Below are 25,745 nucleotides of genomic sequence, written 5' to 3'. Positions count from 1 at the left end.
GTGTGTGCAACTGTGTGTGTGTGTAACTGTGTGTGTGTGTGTAACTGTGTGTGTGTGTAACTGTGTGTGTAACTGTATGTGTGTGTAACTGTGTGTAACTGTGTGTGTGTGTAACTAACTGTGTGTGTGTAACTGTGTGTGTGTATAACTGTGTCTGTAACTAACTGTGTGTGTGTAACTGTGTGTGTGTAACTGTGTGTGTAACTGTGTGTGTGTGTGTGTGTAACTGTGTGTGTAACTGTGTGTGTGTGTGTAACTGTGTGTGTAACTGTGTGTGTGTGTGTAACTGTGTGTGTGTGTAACTGTAACTGTGTGTGTGTGTGTGTAACTGTGTGTGTGTAACTGTGTCTGTAACTGTAACTGTGTAACTGTGTGGGTGTAACTGTGTGTGTAACTAACTGTGTGTGTGTAACTGTGTGTGTGTAACTGTGTGTGTGTGTAACTGTGTGTGTGTAACTGCGTGTGTGTGTAACTGTAACTGTGTGTGTGTGTACCTGTGTGTGTGTAACTGTGTCTGTAACTGTAACTGTGTGTGTAACTGTGCGTGTAACTGTAACTGTGTGTGTAACTGTGTGTGTGTAACTGTGTCTGTAACTGTAACTGTGTGTGTGTAACTGTGTGTGTGTAACTGTGTGTGTGTGTAACTGTGTGTGTGTGTAACTGTAACTGTGTGTGTAACTGTGTGTGTGTAACTGTGCCTGTAACTGTAACTGTGTGTGTGTAACTGTGTGTGTAACTGTAACTGTGTGTGTGTAACTGTGTGTAACTGTGTGTGTAACTGTGTGTGTAACTGTAACTGTGTGTGTGTAACTGTGTGTGTGTGTAACTGTGTGTGTAACTGTGTGTGTGTAACTGTGTGTAACTAACTGTGTGTGTAACTGTGTGTGTGTGTAACTGTGTGTGTGTGTAACTGTAACTGTGTGTGTAACTGTGTGTCTGTGTAACTGGGTGTGTGTAACTGTGTGTAGCTGTGTGTGTAACTGTGTAACTGGGTGTGTAACTGTAACTGTGTGTGTGTGTGTAACTGTGTGTAACTGTAACTGTGTGTGTGTGTGTGTAACTGTGTGTGTGTAGCTGTGTGTGTGTAACTGTGTGTGTGTAACTGTGTGTGTGTAACTGTGTGTGTGTGTGTGTGTGTAACTGTGTGTGTGTAACTGGGTGTGTGGATGACATCATCAAAATACACGAATCTTTTCACAAATTTAGAAAAGACCTTACGTTGTTTTTATAGAACTGTTTATTAATTAAAAGGCATTTTTCTCTTGGATTACAATGCGATAAATTCTGTGTGAATAATAAAGTTTCCTTTAATACTCATCAGTGGAATCGCTCCTGGAGTGAAGATGCCTTTCCTCAGTTTACAAATTGAAAAATAGTTGGGGTCTCAATATGAATTGGGATCTGGTTCAGGTACCATAACAGGAAAAATTGAGTAGACGAGGGCTGGGATTTTCCCGCCCTTCCCATTAGTCGAGGGATGGGATCCTGTGGTGATGCATGCCGCTGGCTGACCAGGAAAATTCCACTGGCTGGACTAGAACATTCCACTAGCTGGACTGGAAAATTCCACTGACTGGACTGGAACATTCCACGGGCTGGACTGGAACATTCCACTGGCTGGACTGGAAAATTCCACTGACTGGACTGGAAAATTCCACGGGCTGGACTGGAACATTCCACTGGCTGGACTGGGAAATTCCACGGGCTGGACTGGAACATTCCACTGGCTGGACTGGAAAATTCCACGGGCTGGACTGGAACATTCCACTGGCTGGGCTAGAACATTCCACTGCCTGGACTAGAACATTCCACTGGCTGGACTGGAAAATTCCACGGGCTGGACTGGAACATTCCACTGGCTGGACGGGAACATTCCACTGGCTGGACTGGAACATTCCACTGGCTGGACTGGAAAATTCCACGGGCTGGACTGGAACATTCCACTGGCTGGACTGGGAAATTCCACGGGCTGGACTGGAACATTCCACTGGCTGGACTGGAAAATTCCACGGGCTGGACTGGAACATTCCACTGGCTGGGCTAGAACATTCCACTGCCTGGACTAGAACATTCCACTGGCTGGACTGGAAAATTCCACGGGCTGGACTGGAAAATTCCACGGGCTGGACTGGAACATTCCACTGGCTGGACTGGAAAATTCCACGGGCTGGACTGGAACATTCCACTGGCTGGACTGGAACATTCCACGGGCTGGACTGGAACATTCCACTGGCTGGACTGGAAAATTCCACGGGCTGGACTGGAACATTCCACTGGCTGGACTGGAACATTCCACTGGCTGGACTGGAACATTCCACTGACTGGACTGGAACATTCCACGGGCTGGACTGGAACATTCCACTGGCTGGACTGGAAAATTCCACTGACTGGACTGGAAAATTCCACGGGCTGGACTGGAACATTCCCCTGGCTGGACTGGGAAATTCCACGGGCTGGACTGGAACATTCCACTGGCTGGACTGGAAAATTCCACGGGCTGGACTGGAACATTCCACTGGCTGGGCTAGAACATTCCACTGCCTGGACTAGAACATTCCACTGGCTGGACTGGAAAATTCCACGGGCTGGACTGGAACATTCCACTGGCTGGACGGGAACATTCCACTGGCTGGACTGGAACATTCCACTGGCTGGACTGGAAAATTCCACGGGCTGGACTGGAACATTCCACGGGCTGGACTGGAACATTCCACTGGCTGGACTGGGAAATTCCACTGGCTGGACTGGAACATTCCACTGGCTGGACTGGAAAATTCCACGGGCTGGACTGGAACATTCCACTGGCTGGGCTAGAACATTCCACTGCCTGGACTAGAACATTCCACTGGCTGGACTGGAAAATTCCACGGGCTGGACTGGAACATTCCACGGGCTGGACTGGAACATTCCACTGGCTGGACTGGAAAATTCCACGGGCTGGACTGGAACATTCCACTGGCTGGACTGGAACATTCCACGGGCTGGACTGGAACATTCCACTGGCTGGACTGAAAAATTCCACGGGCTGGACTGGAACATTCCACTGGCTGGACTGGAACATTCCACTGGCTGGACTGGAACATTCCACTGGCTGGACTGGAAAATTCCACGGGCTGGACTGGAACATTCCACTGGCTGGACTGGAAAATTCCACGGGCTGGACTGGAACATTCCACTGGCTGGACTGGAATATTCCACTGGCTGGACTGGAACATTCCACTGGCTGGACTGGAACATTCCACTGACTGGACTGGGACATTTCATCCCAGACATATTTTCCTTAGGCCGGAATTATCCCACCACACATGCCGCCCCCTCTTGCGTGGCCACCAAAGAACCCGCTGTGGAGAGTTGACTTCGGCGGGACCGGAACACACCGCGGGCAGGAAGCACGTGAAATTCCCACCTTGGTGTTCAGATTAATGAGCAGCGGTCGCATTGAAATGCACAATGGTTAAGGGGCTTTAGAGAGGTAGGGATGTTGCGGCCTGTCGAGGTGAGACCCGCCACGGTAGATTCGGTGGCCTAGCCAATGACTTTCAGTGGGAGTGGATGATCCTGGCTACAGGGGGGACTGGAAAATCCTGCCCAGAGTGTATATTGGGAGAATGTTTGCCCTGGCTGGGGAGAATAGAACTAGGGATCACAATCTCAGAGTGAGGGATCAACCATTGGTTACTGGGAGGTCTTGTGGTGCAGTGGGTCAGGTCCCTGGCTCTGAGTCAGAAATTCCAGGTTCGAGTCCCACCTTCAGACCTGACGGCCAAGAAAGGTGCGTTCAAAACGTGGCCAAACAGGCTGATTGTTCACCTGTAAATCCTTCCAAACGTGCCAATGGCCGGTGGTAAGAGCGGGAGAGACTCCTGGTCAGTCACACATGATGTGGAGTTGCGCCCTCTCAAGTTATAATGTGGGGATTTCAGATATATTATCGTGTATATATTTGGTGCAGTCAGCATGAAAAGTCTGGGTTACGGTGCGTATGACCGCTGCAGTCGTGTTTTTAAAAATCCTGTTTGCAAGGCAGCCAGAGGTGCAATTAAAGCATTGCAAAGGTTTGGGCTCATGTATTTATGCTTATATTAAGGGGGTTCCCTGAGGAGAGATAATTCGAAGGAAACAAAGTCCCCGAGCGAGCACATTTAACCACGTGTTTCCTGGCACTCGAGCGCTGAGAAACACGTGACTATTCAACGCGACTCGTGTTGAATAAGGGGCCTAAAGAGGGCCTGCGTCGCCAGTACCCCCTGTTGCAGCGAGAGATTGGGACGCCATTTTAAATGGGGCTGGATTCTCCGATCGCTGACGCCAAAATCGCATTCGGCGATCGGCCGGAGAATCCACGTTCACCATGTTTGCGATGCTCCACCGCCTCAAAAATGGCACACTCGGGGAGTACGCCGCACGCTGTCAGGACGGCCTCAGGATGTCACCTGAGGCCCTCTCCTGATGCTCCGTCCCCAATGGGCCGAGTCCCCGACTGCATCGCTCGCGCGTGCTCGCACCATTCAGGGATATCGCGTGGCGGCTGCGGTCTCAGTCGGGGGGACGCCACCACAGTCGGGAGAGGGGGCTGTTCCACTGTCAGAGGGGGCTTCAGCAGGGGCAGCGGGGACTGGTGGGGGGTGGTCCGGGGAGGGTGGCGAGGTTGGTTACAGGGTGGCAGTGTTTGGCAGACCGGATCCACCCACGACTGGCGCCATGTTGCATGGCGCGGCCGCCACAGGCCATCGCGGGCGGGATTCACCTTGCAATGTCTCGCGAGATTGCTTTGAATGTCACAAAGCATGGCGATCCGGGTAGATACTGGGAGTGGGGTCTCCCGGCTTTCACCGCACACTGCACCGCAGGGAAATGTTTTTCTGGCACAGTGTGGCCGGAAGATCGCGGCCACTGTGTTCAGCTTTGCAAGGTGATGGAGTTAATGGGAGGAGCCAGGACTGAAGCAGTTTCTGGGGTTTCAGTGCAGTTTTAGGTTGGGATTTGAACAGAAGACAAGCAGCTGCTCCCAACACAGTTCAGTTAAAGATCTGTCTGTGGACACACGAGCGGTGTCTTTCCTAAACAGTTCAGTTCAAGCTTTGACTGGGGACAGGCCAGAAGCAGCTGACCTCAAGACAGTGAGTTAAAGATCTGCCAGTGAAAAGGGTTGGCAGGTTCAGAAATACGTTGAGACAGGCAAGAAACTGCAGCTGGTTCCTGAGGGATATCACTCTCTCAAAGTGGTTTATCCCTTTACAGCAAATATTCCTGAGTGTTCTAACTGTATTTCAAAGTGGATTTTGGTTTGAGATGGGTTTGTTTGAGTGGGAGTAAAGATAGCGGTTAAGAGTTATTGTGTCACTGTATTCAGAAACATTGTTCAACTGATAATTGAAAGCTATTTGTATTGAAAAGGTTAAAGGTATTGAGACTGTGTTAGTAATAAAGTTTGTTTTAATATGCCATATCCCTGTTTGTGGGCGAAATCACTCCTGCAGCAAGGTATCCTTTCCTCACAGTCATACAGATTAAATAGAATATTGGGGTTTCTGTCCGGTATCCTAGCAACTGTTGGGATCTGGTCCGGGATCGTAATAGGCCCGAATGAGACGGGGAACCTCCTTCTGTCAATCAACGCTCGTTGGAGCTTGAAATGGCAGTTGACGTGTCGGAGTCAGCAGGGACGTATTCCGAACAATTCAGGAAATTCCGGGAATTCTCAGCAGATCTGTCAGCCTTCAGTTCTCGTAACTGGCAAGGTTTCAGTTTTTTTTTTCGCCAACCTGCATGATCTCGGACACGGTGTCAAGGAAGCGGCAAAGAAAAAAAAAACAGATGAAGAGCTACCATTAAAAACTTGATGTTGTCTTGTTCCCTCAGCTCTTGTTCAATATCCTGAACAGCAGCGGAAAGCGATGAGATTTCCTCCGTTATCTTCTCAATCCTCTCCTTCATCTCCTGACTCTTTTCCTCTTTCTCCAGTTTCAGACCTTCCAATACAATCCTCTCTTCCTCACGGAGAAACTGGTGAAGTTTCTCAAATTGGGCGTTGATCTCTTTCTCTGCATTTATACCTTGGTCCTGGAGAAAGAGGACGGAGGTTGATTAATAGAAATGAACATTCCAAAAACGTTGTGCAGTTTTCTTCATAAGAATATTCATAGAATCCCTGCAGTGCAGAAGGAGCCCATTCGGCCCATCAAATCAACACCGACCCTCTGAAAGAGCACCTTACCTGGGCCCAATCCTCTGTCCTATCCCTGTAACCTTACCTAACCGTTTGGACACTGAGGGGCAATTTTGCATGGCCAATCCACCAAACCTGCACACCATTGGGCTGTGGGAGGAAACCAGAGCACCCGGAGGAAACCCACGCAGACACGGGGAGAACGTGCAAACTCCGCACAGGAAGTTACCCAAGGCCGGAATTAAACCCGGGTCCCTGGCACTGTGAGGCTGCAATGCTGACCACTGAGCCACCGTGTCGCCTCTAAAGTAAAACCCTCTCTTCGGGGAGGCAGTGGTATTGTCGCTGAACTAGTAATTAAAAGAGCCAGGGAAATGCTCCAGTGACCCAGGTTCAAATCCCACCAGGACAGGTGGTGAAATTTGTATTCAATAAAATCTGGAATTATAAGTTTGATGACGACCATGAAACCATTGTCGATTGTCCTAAAAATCCATCTGGTTCACTAAGCCCTTTAGGGAAGGAAATCTGCCGTCCTTACCTGGTCTGGCCTACATGTGACTCCAGACCTACACCAATGTAGTTGGCTCTGTGCCCTCAGCGATACCCACATCCCTTAAATTAATTTCAAAACACTGAGGATTGTGTTGCTGTATTGTATTGAACTCGGGTTTTACCAGAACATGGAGATTTGCTGAAGTGACATTTTATTTTGGTGACGAATAGAACATAGAACACAGTGCAGAAGGAGGCCATTCAGCCCATTGAGTCTGCACCGATCCACTTAAGCCCTCACTTCCACCCTATCCCCCTAACCCAATGACCCCTCTTAACCCTTTTGGAGATGAAGGACAATTTAGCATGGCCAATCCACCTAACCTGCACATCTTTGGACTGTGGGAGGAAACCGGAGCACCCGGAGGAAACCCACGCAGACACGGGGAGAACGTGCAGACTCCGCACAGACAGTGACCCAAGCCGGGAATCGAACCTGGGACCCTGAAGCTGTGAAGCAACAGTGCTAACCACTGTGTTACCCTGCTGCTCATAAATCCACATAACCTTGAACTGAATATTGAACTGGTCAAAGAAAAAGAAAGAGTGACATCAAAAGTACCTGAATGTGGTTTAATATTTTCTCATAATCACTTCTCACAGCGTTACAGTCCTTCTTCTTGTCCTGGACTGGCTTCAGGAAGGTTCGCAGCTTCGCCTGAATAAAGAACATCAATTAACGTGAGCATACCATAAATATCTGAAAATTAAATTCCATTTGGTTTATACAATGGAAATTCTCACTGTCTTGAAGATAGAAAATGAATAGGTTCCTGTTTTCTATTCACTGGGATGTGAGCACTGCTGTCCCGGCCAGAACAAATTCAAAATTCAATTCCAGAATGTGGGGCCCACTGACTAGACCAACATTATTGCCCATCCCTAATTGCCCCTTGACAAGGTGGTGCTGAGCTGCCTTCTTGAAGCCGCTGCAGTCCCTGAGGTGTAGGTACACCCACCATGCTGTTAGGGAGGGAGCTCCAGGATTTGGACCCGGTGACACTGAAGGAACGGCCAATATATTTCCCAGTCAGGATGGGGAGTGACTTGGAGGGGAACCTCCAGGTGGGGGTGATCCCAGGTATCTGCTGCTCTTGTCCTTCTAGATGGTGGTGGCCGTGTGTTTGGAAGGTGCTACCTGAGGAACCTCGGTGAGTTCCTGCAGTGAATCTTGTCGATGGTGCACACGGCTGACACTGTCCATCGGAGGTGGAGGGAGTGAATGTTTATGGAAGGGACGCCAATCAAGCGGGGCTGCTTTGTCCTGGATGGTGTTGAGCTTCTTCAGTGTCGGAGCTGAGCTCATCCAGACAAATGGAGAGTTTAACATCTCACTCCTGCCTTGTGCCTTCTAGACGGTGGACAAGCTTTGAGGAGTCAGAAGCTGAGTTACTTGCCGTAGGATTCCTAATCTCCAACCTGTTCTGATAGCCAGAGTATTTATATGGCTAGTCCAGTTCAGTTTGTGGTTAACGGTAACCCCAGATGTTGATTGGGGGGGTTCAGTGATGTAATGCCATTGAATGTCAAGGCCGTTGGTTAGATCCTCTCTTGTAGGAGATGGTCATTACCTGGCACTTGTGTAACGTGAATGTAACTTGCCACTTGTCAGCCCAAGCCTGGATATTGTCCAGGTCTTGCTATATTTGGACATGGACTGCTTCATTATCTGGGGAGTCATGAATGGTGCTGAATATTGTCCAGTCATCACCAAACATCACCACTTCTGACCTTATGATGGATGGAAGGTGAAGGAGCTGGAGATGGTTGGGCCAAGGACACTACCCTGAGGAACTGCTGTACCTTAAGGAACTCCTGCAGTGATGTCCTGATGCTGCAACAATTGACCTCCAACCACCACAACATCTTCCTTTGTGCCGGGTATGACTCCAACCAGCAGAGAGTTTTCCCCCTGATTCCCATTCCCTCCAGTTTAGCTAGGGTTCCTCAATGCCATACTTGGTCGAATGCTACCTTGATGTCAAGGGCAGTCACTCTCTCCTCACTTCTGATATTCAGCTCTGTTGGCCACTTTTGAACCAAGGCTGTAATGAGGTCAGGAGCTGAATGACTCTGGCAGAACCCAAACTGAGTGTTTGACCACCCCTAATTGCCCTTGACTGAGTGGCTTGCTAGGCCATTGCAGTGCCATCATGTCGCTGTGGATCTTGACTTAGAGGCAGACATGTGAGCCAGATTTTTTCTTTTAAACAACAATCGTTTCACGTCATCATTAGATTTTTAAATCCAGATTTTAATTTCATCTGTCACAATGGAGTTTGATAGATTTTTGACGTTAAGGATCATAAAATCAAATAATTGACTAGAGTTAAGACCCAGACCAGCCAGGATTTGATTGAATGGTAGGACAAACATTTAGAGGCCGAATTGACTCTTCCTGCCCTATGTGGAACTCTCCAGAATTTTATGAGGCCTCTTCTTCTTCACATTCAGCAGTTTGGGGTCGATTTGCAGATTGCTGTCTGGTGGTAAAGTTGGAACGAGGGATCAGCTGCTGTCCATAGGAACCATCTGATCTCCATTTGCTTTGCAAGCCAATCTGTGGTCTGAGGCATGGAGTTAACATTGAGGATATGTTGACTGGAATAGCTTGTGAGAAATGAAGTATCGTTCCACTTATTCTCCTGTTGACCCTGTTGTCCTGCTTCTCTTTGGTAAGCAATCATGCAGTGGACGTCATTAGAACTTAGGGACATAGTTTAAAAATAAGGCCTCTCACATTGAAGATGGAGACAGGAAATGTTTGTCCTCTCAGAGAGTGAATTTTTGGAACTCTCTCCCCCCCCCCCCGCCCCCCCCCCCCCCCCCCCCCCCCCCCCCCGCCCCCGCCTCCCCCCGGGGAGCAGTGGAGGCAGGCTCAATGAATATTTTTCACAGATGTAGACAGGGTGCACATTAACAAGGGGAGTCAAAAGTTTCATTCGACCTGGGAGATTACAGGGATCAATAGCCCGTATGAGAGCTGAGGGGGGTGCATATCGACATGACTTGCCCTGACCTTCAATAATGCTATCGCAATCCCATCGACCAGCAAAAGTTGCAAATGCTATTGTTTTCCCCAGTTTTAGATTTCTATTGATAATAATGAAAACACTTTTACCGCTGGTCTGATTTGTGTAATCATAGTTACAGAGTTTTACACCACAGAACGAGACCCTTCAGCCCACCGTGACTGTGCCGGCCATTGGGACCTAATCTATTCTAATCCCATTTCCCAGCACTTGGCGGCCTTCTTGAAAGTGAACCCTTGGAAAGCAACGGGTCCTGACGGAGTCCCTGGTCGTGCAGTCAGATCCTGCGCGGACCAACTGGCGGGTGTGTTCGCGGACATCTGCAACCTATCCCTACTCCGTTCCGAGGTTAAAGAAACTATCACAGCGGTGCCAAAGACGTACCAGGCAATGCGCCTCAACAGCAACTGTCCAGTTGCCTTGACATCGATCATTATGAAGGGCTTCGAGAGGTCGGTCATGAGACACATCAACTCCACACTCCCAGAACTCCTTGATCCACTGCAATTCGCATAACGCCACAACCGGTCCACAGCAGACACCTTCTCCCTTGCCCTACACTCACCCTGGAGCATCTCGACAACAAGGACTCCGACATCAGATTCCTATTCATTGACTACAGCCCTGCCATCAACACCAGAATCCTGGCCAAGCTCATAAAACCCCAAAACCTATGACTTGGCTCCTCCTTCTGCAATTGGATCATCGACTTCCTGACCCATAGACAACAACCAGCAAGGATAAACAACAACACCTCCTCCACAATAGTCCTCAATACCGGGGCCCCATAAGGCTGCGTACTTAGCCCCCTACTCTACTCCCTATACAAACACGGCTGTGTGGCAAAATGTGGCTCCAACTCCATCTACAAGTTTGCTGATGACATGACCGTAGTGGGTCAGATTCATACAATGAGTCAGAATACAGGAGGGAGATAGAGAACCTAGTGGTGTTGTGTTATTACAACAATCTCTCTCTCAACATCAGCAAAACTAAGGAGCTGGTTATTAACTTCAGGAAGTGAAGTATCGTACACACCCCTGTCAGCATCAACGGGGCCGAGGTGGAGATAGTTAACAGTTTCAAATTCCTAGGTGTGCACATCTCCAAAAATCTGTCCTGGTCCACCCACGTTGACGCTACCACCAAGAAAGCACAACAGCGCCTATACTTCCTCAGGAAACTAAGGAAATTCAGCATGTCCACATTGACTCTTACTAATTTTTATAGATGCACCATAGAAAGCATCCTATCTGGCTGCATCACAGCCTGGTATGGCAACTGCTCGGCCCAAGATGAAAAGAAATTACACAGAGTCTTGAACACAGCCGAGTCCATCACATGAAGCCGCCTCCCATCCATTGACTCCATTTCCACCTCCCGCTGCCTGGGGAAAGCGGGCAGCATAATCAAAGACCCCTCCCACCCGGGTTATTCTCACTTCCAACCTCTTCCACCGGGCAGGAGATACAAAAGTCTGAGAACAGGCACTGACAGGTTCAAAAACAGCTTCTTCCCCGCTGTTACCAGACTCCTGAATGGCCCTCATGGACTGAACTGACCTCTCCACACATCTTCTCTAGTGAGTCGCACTACACTCTGTGTGCTTCACCCAATGCCTGTGTGTCTGTATTTACATTGGGTATTTATGTATGTCCTGTATTTTTTCATGTATGAAACGATCTGTCTGGACTGTATGCAAAACAATACTTTTCACTGTACACGTGACAATAAATCTAACTCAGATCAAATGTAGCCTTGTATGCTCTGGCATTTTCAGTGCTGATCTAAATACTTCTTAAATGTTTCCGCCTCCCCCACCCTTTCAGGCAGTGAGCTCCAGATTCCAACCACCCTCTGGATGTAAAAACATTTCCTCAAAATCCCCTCTCAATCACCTGCCCCGAATTTAAATCTATGCCCCGGTTATTGACTCCTCTACTAAGGGGAATAGTTTCTTCCTATCTACCCGATGTCACTCATTGTTGTGTACATCTCTATCAGGTCTCCCCCTCTTCCCCCACAGCTGCCTCTGCTCTAAGGAGAACCGCCCCGGCCTAACCAGCCTCCCTCCATTGCTGACATGCTCCAGTCCAGGCGACATCCTGGTGGATCTCCTCTGCACCCCCTCCAGTACAATCACATCCTTCCTGTAGTGTGGCGACCACAACTGCACACAGTACTCCAACTGTGGCCTAATAAGCGCCATGCAAACCTCCCGCTCTTATAGTCTCTGCTCAGGGAATAAAGTCTTCCTTCTTAACCACCTTACCGACCTGTCCTTCTGCCTTCAGAGATCTATGGACATGCACACCATGATCCCTCTGATCCTCTGTACTTCGGAGCATCCGACCCTTCCCTGTATATTCGCTTGTCTTGTCAGTACTCCCAAAATGCATTACCTCGCACTTTTCATGGTTAAATTCCATTTGCCACCATTCTGCCCATCTCACCAGCCCGTCTATGTCACCCTATAAACTCGGGCTGTCCTCTCGATTCACCACACCACCAATTTTTTTGTGACATGTGAGATCCCATTAGATCTCGGTGACGCAACAAGATCGTTAAATTTCTTGAGAGGCATTCCCGCGAGATTTACGTTTCCCGGAATGTGTCGCCGGATCGAATGAGATCTTATGAGACGTCGCATTTTTAATCTCGCCCTCGCTGGGCAAGATCCAGATTAACATATTTAAGCGAGCCAATAGGCTCATTTAAAAATGTTGCCTCACGATTCTCCCGAGGCCCAAGAACAAACACCTGGGAGAGCTCGCCATGCCGCCATTTAGCACTGGTACACACAAACCTGGACCAGGCATAATGGCACCTGGGGGTGTCTCCCAGGGCATAGGAGACTCCCGGGTAGTCGGGCTCTGGGCAGGTTCGTATCTTGGCATTCCCGCTTGGTACTGCCAACATGGCACCGAGCACTGTCACCCTGGCACACTGCCGGGCGCACTGCCGGGGTGCCAGGCTGGAAGTGCCAAAGTGCCCTGATGCTAAATTGTTTGTGCTAGGATCGGACCTGGTAGCGGCCTGCTCTCAGGAGGGATTGGGGGGCTTGAGGACCTCCTAAGAGGTAGGTTGGGGAAGTGGGAGGCGTCCGGTATTGATTTGGTATCTGAGGAGAGTCAAGAGATCGTAGAATCATTGAATCATAGAATTGACAGTGCAGAAGGAGGCCATTCGGCCCATCGAGTCTGCACCGGCCCTTGGAAAGCCCACACCGCCATCCTATCCCGTAACCCAGTAACCCCACTTCACCTTTTGTTTGAACACTAAGGGCAATTGATCATGCCCTTTCCCTGCAACCCCATCTAACCCGCACACCCCTGGACACTAAGGGGCAATTTAGTATGGCCAATCCACCTAACCTACACATCTTTGGACCGTGGGAGGAAACCGGAGCACCCGGAGGAAACCCACGCAGACACAGGGGGAACGTGCAGACTCCGCACAGACTGTCACCCAAGCCGGGAATCGACCCTGGGACCCTGGAGCTGTGAAGCAACAGTGCTAACCACTATGCTACCGTTTTTAAACTCCACCCTGATCTCTTCCTGCACTGACGAGCTGAGCTGGTTAGTTCAGGAAATGAGGTAAGTACGGCCTTGTCGGGGCGTTCCTCACCGGAGTCCTGCTTGATAGCGGAGTTGTTCTTGGCGCTACTGGCACTGAGGCAGACCATGCTACACGTGCCTGAAATGAAACTCTGATTTTGCACGTTAAATCATGCCCACTACCTCCTTACGGATTCAAAATAAATTTATTTTCCCACACTTCCAAATTGCTTATTCCTGTTAAAGCTGCCTCTGTCTGGGCTGTTCTTTCGGAAAAGGCCCGGAAAAATGGATCTGCCTGTTTCATGATCCCGGTTATTTTACCATATTGCCAAAGGCTGTTGGAGAGGTGTCGGTGATAGAACGATTCATGCTGGCACTAACTGCTTCAGATCTGGATCAGGCAGTTGAAGGGCTCGTCTACATTAATCAATCTAACACTTGCACGTTTTATCCCTGGCCTCCGAAAACAACAATACAACTCGCAGCCCAAGTAATGGGCTGGTTTAGCACAGTGGGCAAAGACAGCTGGCTTGTAATGCAGAACAAGGCCAGCAGCACGGGTTCAATTCCAGGACCAGCCTCCCCGAACAGGCGCCGGAATGTGGTGACTAGGGGCTTTTCACAGTAACTTCATTGAAACCTACTTGTGACAATAAGCGATTATTATTATTATTACTAATGGCTCTGTAATGACATAAATACAAACACAGTATCAAAAATGTCTTAAGTATTGACAGCCAGGCCTCAACCCCAAGTCAATGAACACCATTGTGATCAGGATCGATTCTGTTAGGTCCCTCTGCTTTACACAGTATCTCCTCACCTTAAACTCTTCAGCAGCTTCTTCCAGCGGCAGCAACCCGTGGGTTTGGTGGCTTTTTGAACTCTGGCAAACAACACAGATGAGCTGATTGTCCGTTTTGCAAAACAATTTCACCTTCTCCTTGTGGAGGCTGCACAGCTCCTTCCTCTGATCGTTTCTCAGCATCTCCCAAAAGTTGGACATCTCGGAGGGTTGCTCAGGTCCAACCCAGTTGAAAATTGGCGGTCCCGTATCAATTGGGCCACTTGTCAGTCGCTGCCGCTGGCTCCAGTGGCAATAAGTACATCTCAGAACAGGACAGGCAATTGTGATGAGCAGAAATGGATTGTTGAATAACCAGACTTGGTTCATTCATTTCCTTCAGGGAGCCTTCCATCGTGACCGGGTGTGAGCTGAACATTTTTAAAAGGCGTTAAGCCTTGTGTGCTTTTATGCGCAAAGAGACTTGGGTGTATTCGTAGAAGGAATGCAGCAGGTTGACACGTAAGTTCAGTGAGCCATTAGGGAGGCAAATGGCATGTTGGCCTTTATTTCAAGGGAGTTGGAATACAAAAACTAAACCAGTCTTGCTGTAATTATGCAACATTTCGGTGAGCCTGTAACTGGATGGCTGGGTGGAGTTTAGGTCCCCATGTATCAGAAACAATGTACTTATATTGCAGGCCGCATAGCCAAGGCTTAATCATAGAATTTACAGTGCAGAAGGAGGCCATTCGGCCCATCGAGTCTGCACCGGCTCTTGGAAAGAGCACCCCACCCAAGGTCGACACCTCCACCCTATCCCCATAACCCAGTAACCCCACCCAACACTAAGGGCAATTTTGGACACTAAGGGCAATTTATCATGCCCAATCCACCTAACCTGCACATCTTTGGACTGTGGGAGGAAACCGGAGCACCCGGAGGAAACCCACGCACACACGGGGAGGATGTGCAGACCCCGCACAGACAGTGACCCAAGCCGGAATAGAACCTGGGACCCTGGAGCTGTGAAGCAATTGTGCTATCCACAATGCTACCGTGCTGCCCCAATTAATAGATTGGTTCTTGGGATAAGGAGAGTGTCCTACGATGAGAGGCTGAGCAAACAAGGCCTAAATTCTCTGGAGTTTAGAAGAAGGAGAGGTGATCTCATTGAAACCAACAAAATTCTGAAGGGGTTTCAAAGAATCATAGAATTCATAGTGCAGAGGAAGGCCATTCAGCCCATCGGGGCTGCACCGATTCTTTGAAAGAGCTCCCTGCCTAGGCCCAATCCCCCATAACCTCAACTCGGGGCAATTCATCATGGCCAGTCCACCGAACCTCCACATCTTTGAACTGTGGGAGGAAACCGGAGCAAACCCACGGCGACACAGGGAGGATGTACAAACTCCACACTGACTGTCACCCAGGGTTGGGATCGAACCCAGTGTCCCTGGTGCTGCGAGGCAGCAGTGCCAACCACTGTGCCACCGTGCTGCCCGTTTAATAGGGTGGACACTGAGAGATTGTTTCTGCGGGTCGAGGAGTCTAAAACAAGGGGAGCGCAGTCTCGATAAGAAGCTGACCATTTCAGACCAGGATGAGAAGAAATTATTTCCCTAGAGTTGTGAATCCAGGGAATTCCCTATCCCAGTGGGGCGTGCATGCTTCATCAATGAATATCGTTAAGGCTGGGATAGACAGATTTTTGGTCCCATAGCGCGTTTAACCGCTCGCAGCGCCGAGAAACACATAGTTATACAACCCAACCGCGTTGTATAAGGTTCCTCAGCGGGGAACGCGGCCGAGAGCACATCACACCATTTTGTGCACTAAGGACCACTTGCTGGAATTCCCCAGTGTAGCAAGAGATCGGGCATCCTGATCTCCGAGGACCCCGAAGCGACCACCATCCCCAACCCACTTTAGGAGGGCACCCCAGGCCAATTAAAAAAAATGCCAGCTTGGCACCTTAGCAGTGCCAACCTGGCAATGCTCCTGCCAGCTGGTAGTGCCATCTGGGCACCTTGGCAGTGCAGGGTGCCCAGGTGTCACCAGCAGCACCAGGGTGCCACCTGTCCAAAGGGCATGCAGCTGGAGGCCTCCAATCCCCAGGGAGGCCCCCACAAGCACCATCATGTCTGGTCCCTGTTTGTGGGGACCAGTTCTGCACAGCACTCACCCAAGCCTCTGAGGCAAAGGGGATGAATCACAAAGACTCAGGTACCTGGGGAATCTGCACATTAACGCGAGACTAGCTGTCTCTCTCTGCTATGCAGATTTGCTACAAAGTGATTCCGCCCATTTACATCGTAACGCCTTGCGAGATCGCGTTAGATCTCACCAGGCGTTGCGAGCTGGGTAGATCCTGGGAGCGGAGTCTCCCGGCTTTTATTTTCCACACGGTGAGCTGCTTTTTGGGTGCAGCGTGACCATTGGATCGTGGCAATGGCTTCAGTCACCCGCTATTTAATTGGAGAAAAGTTCCGGTATTGATGTCGGACAAGCAGTGGGATAATTTTGAGACTGTGCAGGAGTCAAGAGAGACGGTGGTGAATTAGAGCTTGAAGTTATTAGCATGCATGCAGAAGCAAGGAATGAGCAGAGAATCCATATTGTAAAGATGGATGAGGTGAAATAAATGAAATATTATGAATGATTATGAAGCAGGAATATTTGTGCATCTGAAATGAAAAACAAAAAATGCTGGAAATACTCAGAAAACTCTGTGGGGAGAGAGACACAGACACTGTTATCGTTTCCGTACCTTCCATCGGAACAGGGCACCATTAGAGATGTAACAGGTGTCATAATATACACCAGTATATCATGGTGCAGACACACACTGATGGACACACGGTGGGACCAATCAACACACACAACACCGCAGCCAATCACCAGTGAGAGCACACGCACTATAAAGACAGGGGGCATCAGAGTTCCCGTTCATTCGAATTGCAGCTAGCTAGGAGGACAGAGCTCACAGCCTGTAACACAGACATTCACCATGTGCTGAGTGCATCGACTGGTTAGGACAAGGCAAAGGTCTTTAGTTAAAGCTGGTATTGTATTAACCCACAGTCTGAGTATGTTTAAACAGTTAATGATTCAATAAAATAGTGTTGCACTATTTCAAGTGTTGGTGACCTGTATGTGATCCAGAACACCCAACACATCATGATACCAGGAGTTGAGGGATATTAGCACTTCTTAGACCTACCTGCAAGTGATCTGCCTTCCGCCAGCATTCCGTCATCCTGCAACATGGACAACATCAGCCCGCCGCCGCCGCTCCGCTTCGCCGCCGGCTCCCGACCCACCCTTGAGGCTTAATTTGTGAACTTTGTGGACTTATGGGCTTTCTGACTTTTTCTGTTCTTCCGTTTAATCGTTCAAGTGGTTTGTATATAGTGTTCATCTCGTTATTCTTGTGACACACTGTTTTTCTGCACCAGGCACCTTCCCATGTAAATAGCTTAGTTTTCATGTACATAGTCCTGGAAATATTTTGCACACACGTAGTCAGGAACATTCACCATACACTATTTATTGCCACGCAGCTACATTTTTTATAAAAGGGGGGGATGTCATAATAGACACCAGTATATCATGGTGCAGACACACACTGATGGACACACAGTGGGACCAATCAACACACACAACACCGCAGCCAATCACCAGTGAGAGCACACACACTATAAAGACAGGGGGCATCAGAGTTCCCGCTCATTCAAGTAGCAGCTAGCTAGGAGCACAGAGCTCACAGCCTGTAACACAGACATTCACCATGTGCTGAGTGCATCGACTGGTTAGGACAAGGCAAAGGTCTTTAGTTAAAGCTGGTATCGTATTTGCCCACAGTTCAAGTATGTTTAAATAGTTCATCTTGTAATAAAATAGAGTTGCTCCACTTCAAGTGTTGGTGACCTATATGATCCAGAACACCCAACACATCATGATACCAGGGGTGGTTGCGTACTAGCACTTCTTAGACCTACCTACAAGTGATCTGCCTTCCGCCAGCATTCCGTCATCCTGCAACCTGGACAACATCAGCCCGCCGCCGCCGCTCCGCATCGCCGGCAACCTCGGGGCCAACTGGAAGATTTTCAAACAGCGCTTCCAGCTCTTCCTCGAAGCCACGGACAGGGAGGGCGCCTCGGACACCAGAAAGATTGTTCTTCTCCTCTCCACGGCCGGGGACCATGCCATCCACATCTTCCACATCCTCGTCCCCTCAGGGAGTTTCTCTGTTTCTGCCTTGAAATGAGGCCCAACTAATCCCCATCCACCAGCACCCTCCTCCGACCTGGCTCGACCTGTTCTCACGTCGAACAGCTTCTCCACTCATTGCGCTCACCTCCTCCAAATACAATTTGTTGCTATGGGAACAGGTCTGCGTCCAAGTTATGTTTGCACTTTGCAGGAGATGTGCAACATCTCTTCTTGCAGTCCTGCCCAGACCCCTCCCTTGTTTTTCCAGCAAGTTGATTCTTTACTTTATTACCACGCCCGTTTGTTTTGCACCATCAGCCTTTATTTGTGATTTAACATCTTCAATTCTCTGCCCTATTACAGTCCTTAACTTTAGTTCCCCCCCGACCCACTTTTCCTGCCTCAGGAATTTTTTAAAATCTGTTTCGTGGTTAGCTTTCTCCAGTTCTGACAAAGAACATAGAACATTACAGCGCAGTACAGGCCCTTCGGCCCTCGATGTTGCGCCGACCTGTGAAACCACTCTAAAGCCCATCTACACTATTCCCTTATCATCCATATGTCTATCCAATGACCATTTTAATGCCCTTAGTGTTGGCGAGTCCACGACTGTTGCAGGCAGGGCATTCCACGCCCTTACTACTCTCTGAGTAAAGAACCTACCTCTGACATCTGTCCTATATCTATCTCCCCTCAATTTAAAGCTATGTCCCCTCGTGCGAGACATCACCATCCGAGGAAAAAGGCTCTCACTGTCCACCGTATCCAATCCTCTGATCACCTTGTATGCCTCAATTAAGTCACCTCTTAACCTCCTTCGCTCTAACGAAAACAGCCTCAAGTCCCTCAGCCTTCCCTCATAAGATCTTCCCTCCATACCAGGATCAGTAGCCTGAGATAATGAGCCCAATCTGTCCAATTTGTGTCTATAATTTGCAGATTTCCGCTACACTATAAATTTCCCCCTCCACCTCATCTGGCTGCCGCTGTGAATTTCTTCCAGAATCTTCTGGTCAGGGGCTGTCAAAGAAATGCAGAGCGTCTCTCGGGAGCCTCAGTCAGAGCAGAGATAGAACATACAGGGCAGAAGGAGTCCATTCAGCCCATCGAGTCTGCACCGACCCACTTAAGCCCTCACTTCCACCCTATCCCCGTAACCCAATAACCCCTCCTAACCTTTTTGGACACTAAGGGCAATTTATCATGGCCAATCCACCTAACCTGCACGTCTTTGGACTGTGGGAGGAAACAGGAGCACCCGGAGGAAACCCACGCGCACACGGGGAGAACGTGCAAACGCCGCACAGACTGATTCACAGCGGGGAATCGAACCTGGGACCTTAGTGCTGTGAAGCCACAGTGCTACCCACTTGTGCTGGACTGGGTGTCACATGCACAAAGTTGTGCCTCCTGGCAAAGTTGGACCATTCCTGGCTTGCGAAGCAGGGGCCATTGTCCGACATCACAGTGAGTGGGATGCTATGACGAGCAAAGGTGTCCTTACAGGCACGGATGACTGCAGACGATGTGATGTCGTGCAAACGTACCACCTCCGGGTAGTTAGAAAAATAGTCTACAATCAGAACATAATCCCTGCCCAGCGCATGGAACAGGTCGATGCCGACCTTGGACCAAGGGGACGTGACCAGCTCATGGGGCTGTAGGGTCTCACGTGGTTGGACCGGCTGGAAGCGCTGACAGGTGGGGCAGTTGAGCACTGTGTTGGCGATGTCGTCATTGATGCCGGGCCAGTACACTGCCTCTCGGGCCCGTCGGCGGCACTTCTCCACGCCAAGATGGCCCTCGTGTAGCTGTTCCAAGACGAGCTGGCGCATGCTGTGCGGGATAACAATGCGGTCCAGCTTCAGGAGGACACCATCGACTACCGCCAGATCGTCTCTGATGTTGTAGAACTGCGGGCATTAGCCCTTGAGCCACCCGTCTGTTAGGTGGCACATGACACGCTCTGGCAGGGGGTCAGCCGCTGTCTCGTGCCGAATTTGGACGAGGCGTTCATCCGTGGCAGGTAGATTGGAGGCCACGAAGGCCACATGGGCGTCAACCTGGCAGATGAATCCCGTTGGGTCACACGGGGTGTTGACTGCCCTGGACAGAGTGTCGGCTATGATCAGGTCTTTGCCCGGGGTGTATACGAGCTGGATGTCGTATCGCCGGAGTTTAAGCAGAATGCGCTGGAGGCGAGGCGTCATGTCGTTCAAGTCTTTCTGTATTATATTGACCAGCAGGCGATGGTCGGTCTCGACGATGAATTGGGGAAGGCCTTACATATAATCATGAAACTTGACGACACCGGTCAAAAGGCCCAGGCACTCCTTTTCTATCTGCGCGTAGCACTGTTCCGTGGGGGTCATGGCGCGTGATGCATATGCAACGGGGGCCCATGATGAGGCCTCATCGCGTTGCAGGAGCACTGCCCCAATGCCAGATTGGCTGGCATCGGTCGAAATTTTTGTCTCTTTCGCTGGATCAAAAAAGGCCAATACCGGGGCCGTGGTAAGTTTGGTTTTAAGTCCTTTCCATTCGCGCTCGTGGGCAAGAAGCCATTGGAAGTCTGTCGTCTTCCTGACCAGGTTCCTGAGAGCTGTGGTATGAGAGGCGAGGTTAGGGATGAACTTCCCTAGGAAGTTGACCATGCCCAGAAATCTGAGGACCGCCTTCTTGTCCTCTGGCCTTTTCATGTCCGTGATAGCAGCCACCTTGTCCGCATCCGGCCGCACACCCAACTGGGAGATGTGGTCCCCTGGGAACTTTGGTTCCGTCTGACCGAAGGAACATTTGGCTCTGTTGAGGCGTAGGCCCTGCTCCCGTATGCGTTTGAACACACGCTGGAGGCGACTGACATGCTCCTGCGGGGTGGTGGACCAAATGATTATGTCGTCGACATAGACGCGAACACATTCAATGCCTTCCATCATTTGTTCCATGATCCTGTGGAACACTTCTGACGCCGATATGATCCCAAACGGCATCCTGTTGTAACAAGATCTGCCAAAAGGGGTGTGAAAGGTACACAGTTTCCTACTGGATCTGTCTAGTTGGATTTGCCAGAATCCTTTCGAGGCATCAAGTTTGGTGAAGAGCTTGGCGCGAGCCTTCTCACATGTAATTTCTTTGCGCTTGGGGATTGGGTAATGCTCCCTCATTATGTTGCGATTCAGATCCTTTGGATCAATGCAGATTCTGAGATCGCCTGAAGGCTTTTTTACGCACACCATGGAACTGACCCAGTCGGTTGGTTCCGTAACTCTGGAGATCACTCCTTGGTCTTGGAGGTCCTGCAGCTGCTGCTTGAGGCGGTCCTGACGGGTGCTGGGACTCTGCGAGGTGCATGCACCACAGGCGTGGCGTTCTGTTTGAGTAGGATCTTGTCAGTATATGGGATCATGCCCATGCCTTCGAAGACGTCGCGGTGCTGGTCGATGATGGCGTTGAGTTGCGCCCTGAAGTCAGCATCCTGGAAGGCAGACGTGCCATCAGGAGAGAGAGAGTGAACTCTTTGAACGCGATTTAGCAGCTTGCACGCCTGTGCGCCAAGCAGAGAGTCCTTCGAGGAGCCCACGATCTCGACAGGAAGGATGGCTTTTCGTGACTTGTGCGTCACTTCGAGTTGGCATGAGCCGGTAGCAGGAATGATGTTGCCATTGCAGTCCAATAGCTGGCAGGCCGATGGAAGAATGGTTGGTTTGACACGAAGGCTTTGAAAAGCAGACCACGCCATGAGATTGGATTGGATTTGTTTATTGTCACGTGTACTGAGGTACAGTGAAAAGTATTTTTCTGCGAGCAGCTCAACAAAAAAAATACTTTTCACTGTATCTCGGTACACGGAGATTGGCGGAGGCACCAGTGTCCAGGCGGAGTCGTATTTGGGACCGGTTGACCGTCAGGGTGGCACACCACTCATCGTCTGGATCGATGCTGTATACCGACAGCGGCTGGTGTCTTTGCTTCGGGGACAGCCTGTTTATCGTTACGACACCGACTCGAAAAGGCGCCTTCAGGTCCTCGGTGTCACTGCTGTGTGGGAGGTCGGAATCGGACTCATTGACCGTGGGTTGAATTGCCCGAACATTCCTGCGAGGCTGGCTGAAGCGATATGAATTGGAAGGCTGAGCTGCTCGACAGCAGGCAGCATAGTGGGCAAGTCTTCCACATCGTACGCATTGTCGAGATTTTACGGGGCATTGCCGCTTTAAATGGGCGGAGCCACAGTTGCCGCACGTTGTGACGTCAGCACGTTCGCTGCGCCACCGCGCATGCGTGGTGCGGTCATGCATGGTGCGCGCCTGCGCATTACGTTCCTCCACATCGCCGTCCACCTGTTTGGTGTGTACAAGCGCGGGAGTCCGTGAAAAGCGCGCGAAATGGCCGCCCTCATCCAGGCTGAGGCCCTGGAGGTGCTCAATCACTTGGACCCGTTCTGCCTCATGGGGACCTTGCCGCGCCGTTTCAGTTGCTTGTATATGGGAATACCAACTCGTGGCATTTTCATGTAGGACACAGGTCTCGATGGCGGTCGCTAGGGTGAGTTGCTTTACTTTGAGGAGCTGCTGACGTAGGGGGTCCGACTGAACACCGAAAATGATCTGGTCGCGTATCATGGAGTCGGAGGTGGGCCCGTAGCTGCAAGATTGCGCAAGGATGCGGAGGTGCGTGAGAAAGGATTGGAAAGGTTCATCCTTACCCTGCAAACGCTGCTGGAACACGTAGCATTCGAAACTTTCATTCACCTCCACGCCGCAGTGAGTGTCAAATTTGAGGAGAACCGTCTTGAACTTCGTCTTGTCTTCGTCATCTGCAAAGGTGAGAGAGTTGAAAATGTGGATGGCATGGTCCCCGGCCGTGGAGAGGAGAAGAACAATCTTTCTGGTGTCCGAGGCGCCCTCCCTGTCCGTGGCTTCGAGGAAGAGCTGGAAGCGCTGTTTGAAAATCTTCCAGTTGGCCCCGAGGTTGCCGGCGATGCGGAGCGGCGGCGGCGGGCTGATGTTGTCCAGGTTGCAGGATGACGGAATGCTGGCGGAAGGCAGATCACTTGCAGGTAGGTCTAAGAAGTGCTAGTATGCAACCACACCTGGTATCATGATGTGTTGGGTGTTCTGGATCATATAGGTCACCAACACTTGAAGTCGTGCAACACTATTAGTGCAACACTATTTTATTGAAAGATTAACTATTTAAACATACTTGAACTGTGGGTAAATACGATACCAGCTTTAACTAAAGACCTTTGCCTTGTCCTAACCAGTAGATGCACTCAGCACATGATGAATGTCTGTGTTGCAGGCTGGGAGCTCTGTGCTCCTAGCTAGCTGCTACTCGAATGAGCGGCAACTCTGATGCCCCCTGTCTTTATAGTGCGTGTGCTCTCACTGGTGATTGGCTGCGGTGTTGGTATGTTGATTGGTCCCACTGTGTGTCCATCAGTGTGTGTCTGCACCATGATATACTGGTGTATATTATGACAAACGTGTCTATAAAGGGTTGATGTGTTTAAAGGGTTAACAGGTGGGATATTCTATTGTGTGACGTTGATGATGATGTAACAATGACTCTCGTCAGTCATGTGTTCGACTCTCGAGGGAGAGTTTGGAATCATGCCTAAGACCTACGTGCCTATTCTGTAACCGGTTCAGAAGTAATCCTAATAAACAAGTGTTGAAGCGGATACTAAAGTCTGTCTCCAGTCTGTCTGAGAACCACGTCCCAGACCCAGAGTCCGAGCCAAAGAACCCAATCTCAGAACATGGTGGCAGCTCAGAACAGGCGGGTGTCAATGGCAAAGCCAGCATTTGTTGTCCATCCCTAATATCTACACAGACTAATGGAGCCACTCACTGACACAAACAGTGATGCTCCCTTCGCTAGTTATAGTTAAGTTTGTAAACAGTCAACAGAATCGTCTCTCCAGCACCACCAGCAAAGTCAGTAATGCAGGACAAATAAATCTCTGGAGACCCGATCTCAACCAGCAGGTGGCGGTGTGGCTCCACGGGAATTAGGATTTTTATGTAAAAAATATTTTTATTTATTTACCTGAATAAAGATCAACACAGAGGAACCCTGGAGAGACATTTTTGTAAGGTCCACGAGGAATCCAGCACGAGGTTTAAGGATACAAAGTAATAACGTTTATTTACTGTAACAATATATACATAACAGTAGCAGTAACTTCCCTTGCTACCTTCTCCTTCCTGCTGGTTCCTGAACTGGCCAGCTTATTTATACTAGGAGTTTCTCCGCCCCCCTCATTGGGGAAGTTCATACTCCCACAGGATTGTGGGATAGTCATTAGTCCCCAGCCAATCGTCAGTAGGCAGGTTATAACATCCCTCCCCCCCCAAAGTCCAAGGAATCCACCGAAGACCCTGGCGAAGGAAGGCGTCGGACTCGTTTGGCCGCAGGCCGGACGCCATTTGCACGCGGCGCTGGATCAGGCGGCGTGTATCGAGACGGAGACCGGCGCTTCCGTGATGAACGGCGCGGTTGTACATCCACGGCCCGTGGACCCGAGGATTCCCCCTCTGATGCATCCTGTGTCTCCATCTCGGAGTCAGAGTCTGCTGCCTCCGTCATGTCAGCGTCTCTATCTCCATTCGGTCCCGTAACGACCTGCGCAGGCTTCGAGTGAGGCACCAGTGGAAGATTTTGAGGACTACCTTCCCTTGTCTCTGGTCTTTGCGGCTGTTGAAATGAGCTCCGGGGGCGGGGAGTCTTTTGAGGGGATGATCTTCTGGACCGGACATGGTCTACGTGTTTTCGCTGGAGACGACCCTGGGCTTGCACTTGGTAAGATATAGGGCCCGTTTGGCGAAAGATTACACCAGGAACCCATTGGGCACCACCAGCAAAATTCCGCACGAATACTGGGTCATCGGGCGCAAACTGCCGAATCGGACGATGCCGAGACAATCCCTGTCCCTGTCATTCTTGTGTGCGGCGTACCTTTGCGCCAATGTCCGGGAAAACCATACTAAGTCTCCGGCCCATTAGGAGTTCTGCGGGAGCTACCCCAGTCACTGCATTTGGGGGGGGGGGGGGGGTGGTCCTGTACGTAAACAAAAAGCGAGCCAGTCTCGTGTCCATTGATCCGGAAGACTGCTTCTTTAGGCCTCTTTTGAATGTTTGCACTGCACGCTCTGCCAACCCATTTGAAGCCGGGTGGTAAGGGGCAGTGCGGATATGGCGGATACCGTTCATCTTTGTAAACCTAGCAAACTCCTGACTCGCGAATGGAGTGCCATTATCCGTGACCATCACCTCGGGGAGGCCATGCGTACTAAACGATAAACGCATCTTTTCAATTGTTGCGCAGGACGTAGTCCCCTGCATCTTATGCACCTCCAGCCATTTGGACTGGGCGTCAATTAGTAGAAGGAACATGGATCCCTGAAAAGGGCCTGCGA

General features: G+C 50.1%; 1 protein-coding gene across 1 annotated transcript; it reads right to left on the bottom strand.

The window, feature by feature from the left end:
- Window positions 1-5,787: 5,787 nt before the first annotated feature.
- Window positions 5,788-14,578, bottom strand: LOC140389175 (zinc-binding protein A33-like). The gene is made up of 3 exons (XM_072473336.1): window positions 14,143-14,578; window positions 7,287-7,382; window positions 5,788-6,063 (listed from the first exon to the last, which is right to left on the bottom strand). The coding sequence occupies exons 1-3, from the start codon at window positions 14,491-14,493 to the stop codon at window positions 5,788-5,790; spliced, it is 723 nt and encodes a 240-aa protein (XP_072329437.1). The 5' UTR covers window positions 14,494-14,578.
- Between the last annotated feature and the right edge of the window lie 11,167 nt (window positions 14,579-25,745).

Source organism: Scyliorhinus torazame, chromosome 14 (genome assembly GCF_047496885.1).
Source record: "Scyliorhinus torazame isolate Kashiwa2021f chromosome 14, sScyTor2.1, whole genome shotgun sequence".
Taxonomy (NCBI): Eukaryota; Metazoa; Chordata; class Chondrichthyes; order Carcharhiniformes; family Scyliorhinidae; genus Scyliorhinus; species Scyliorhinus torazame.
The sequence above is the reverse complement of the archived record's forward strand: the minus strand, read 5'-3'. Positions and strand labels throughout refer to the sequence as shown.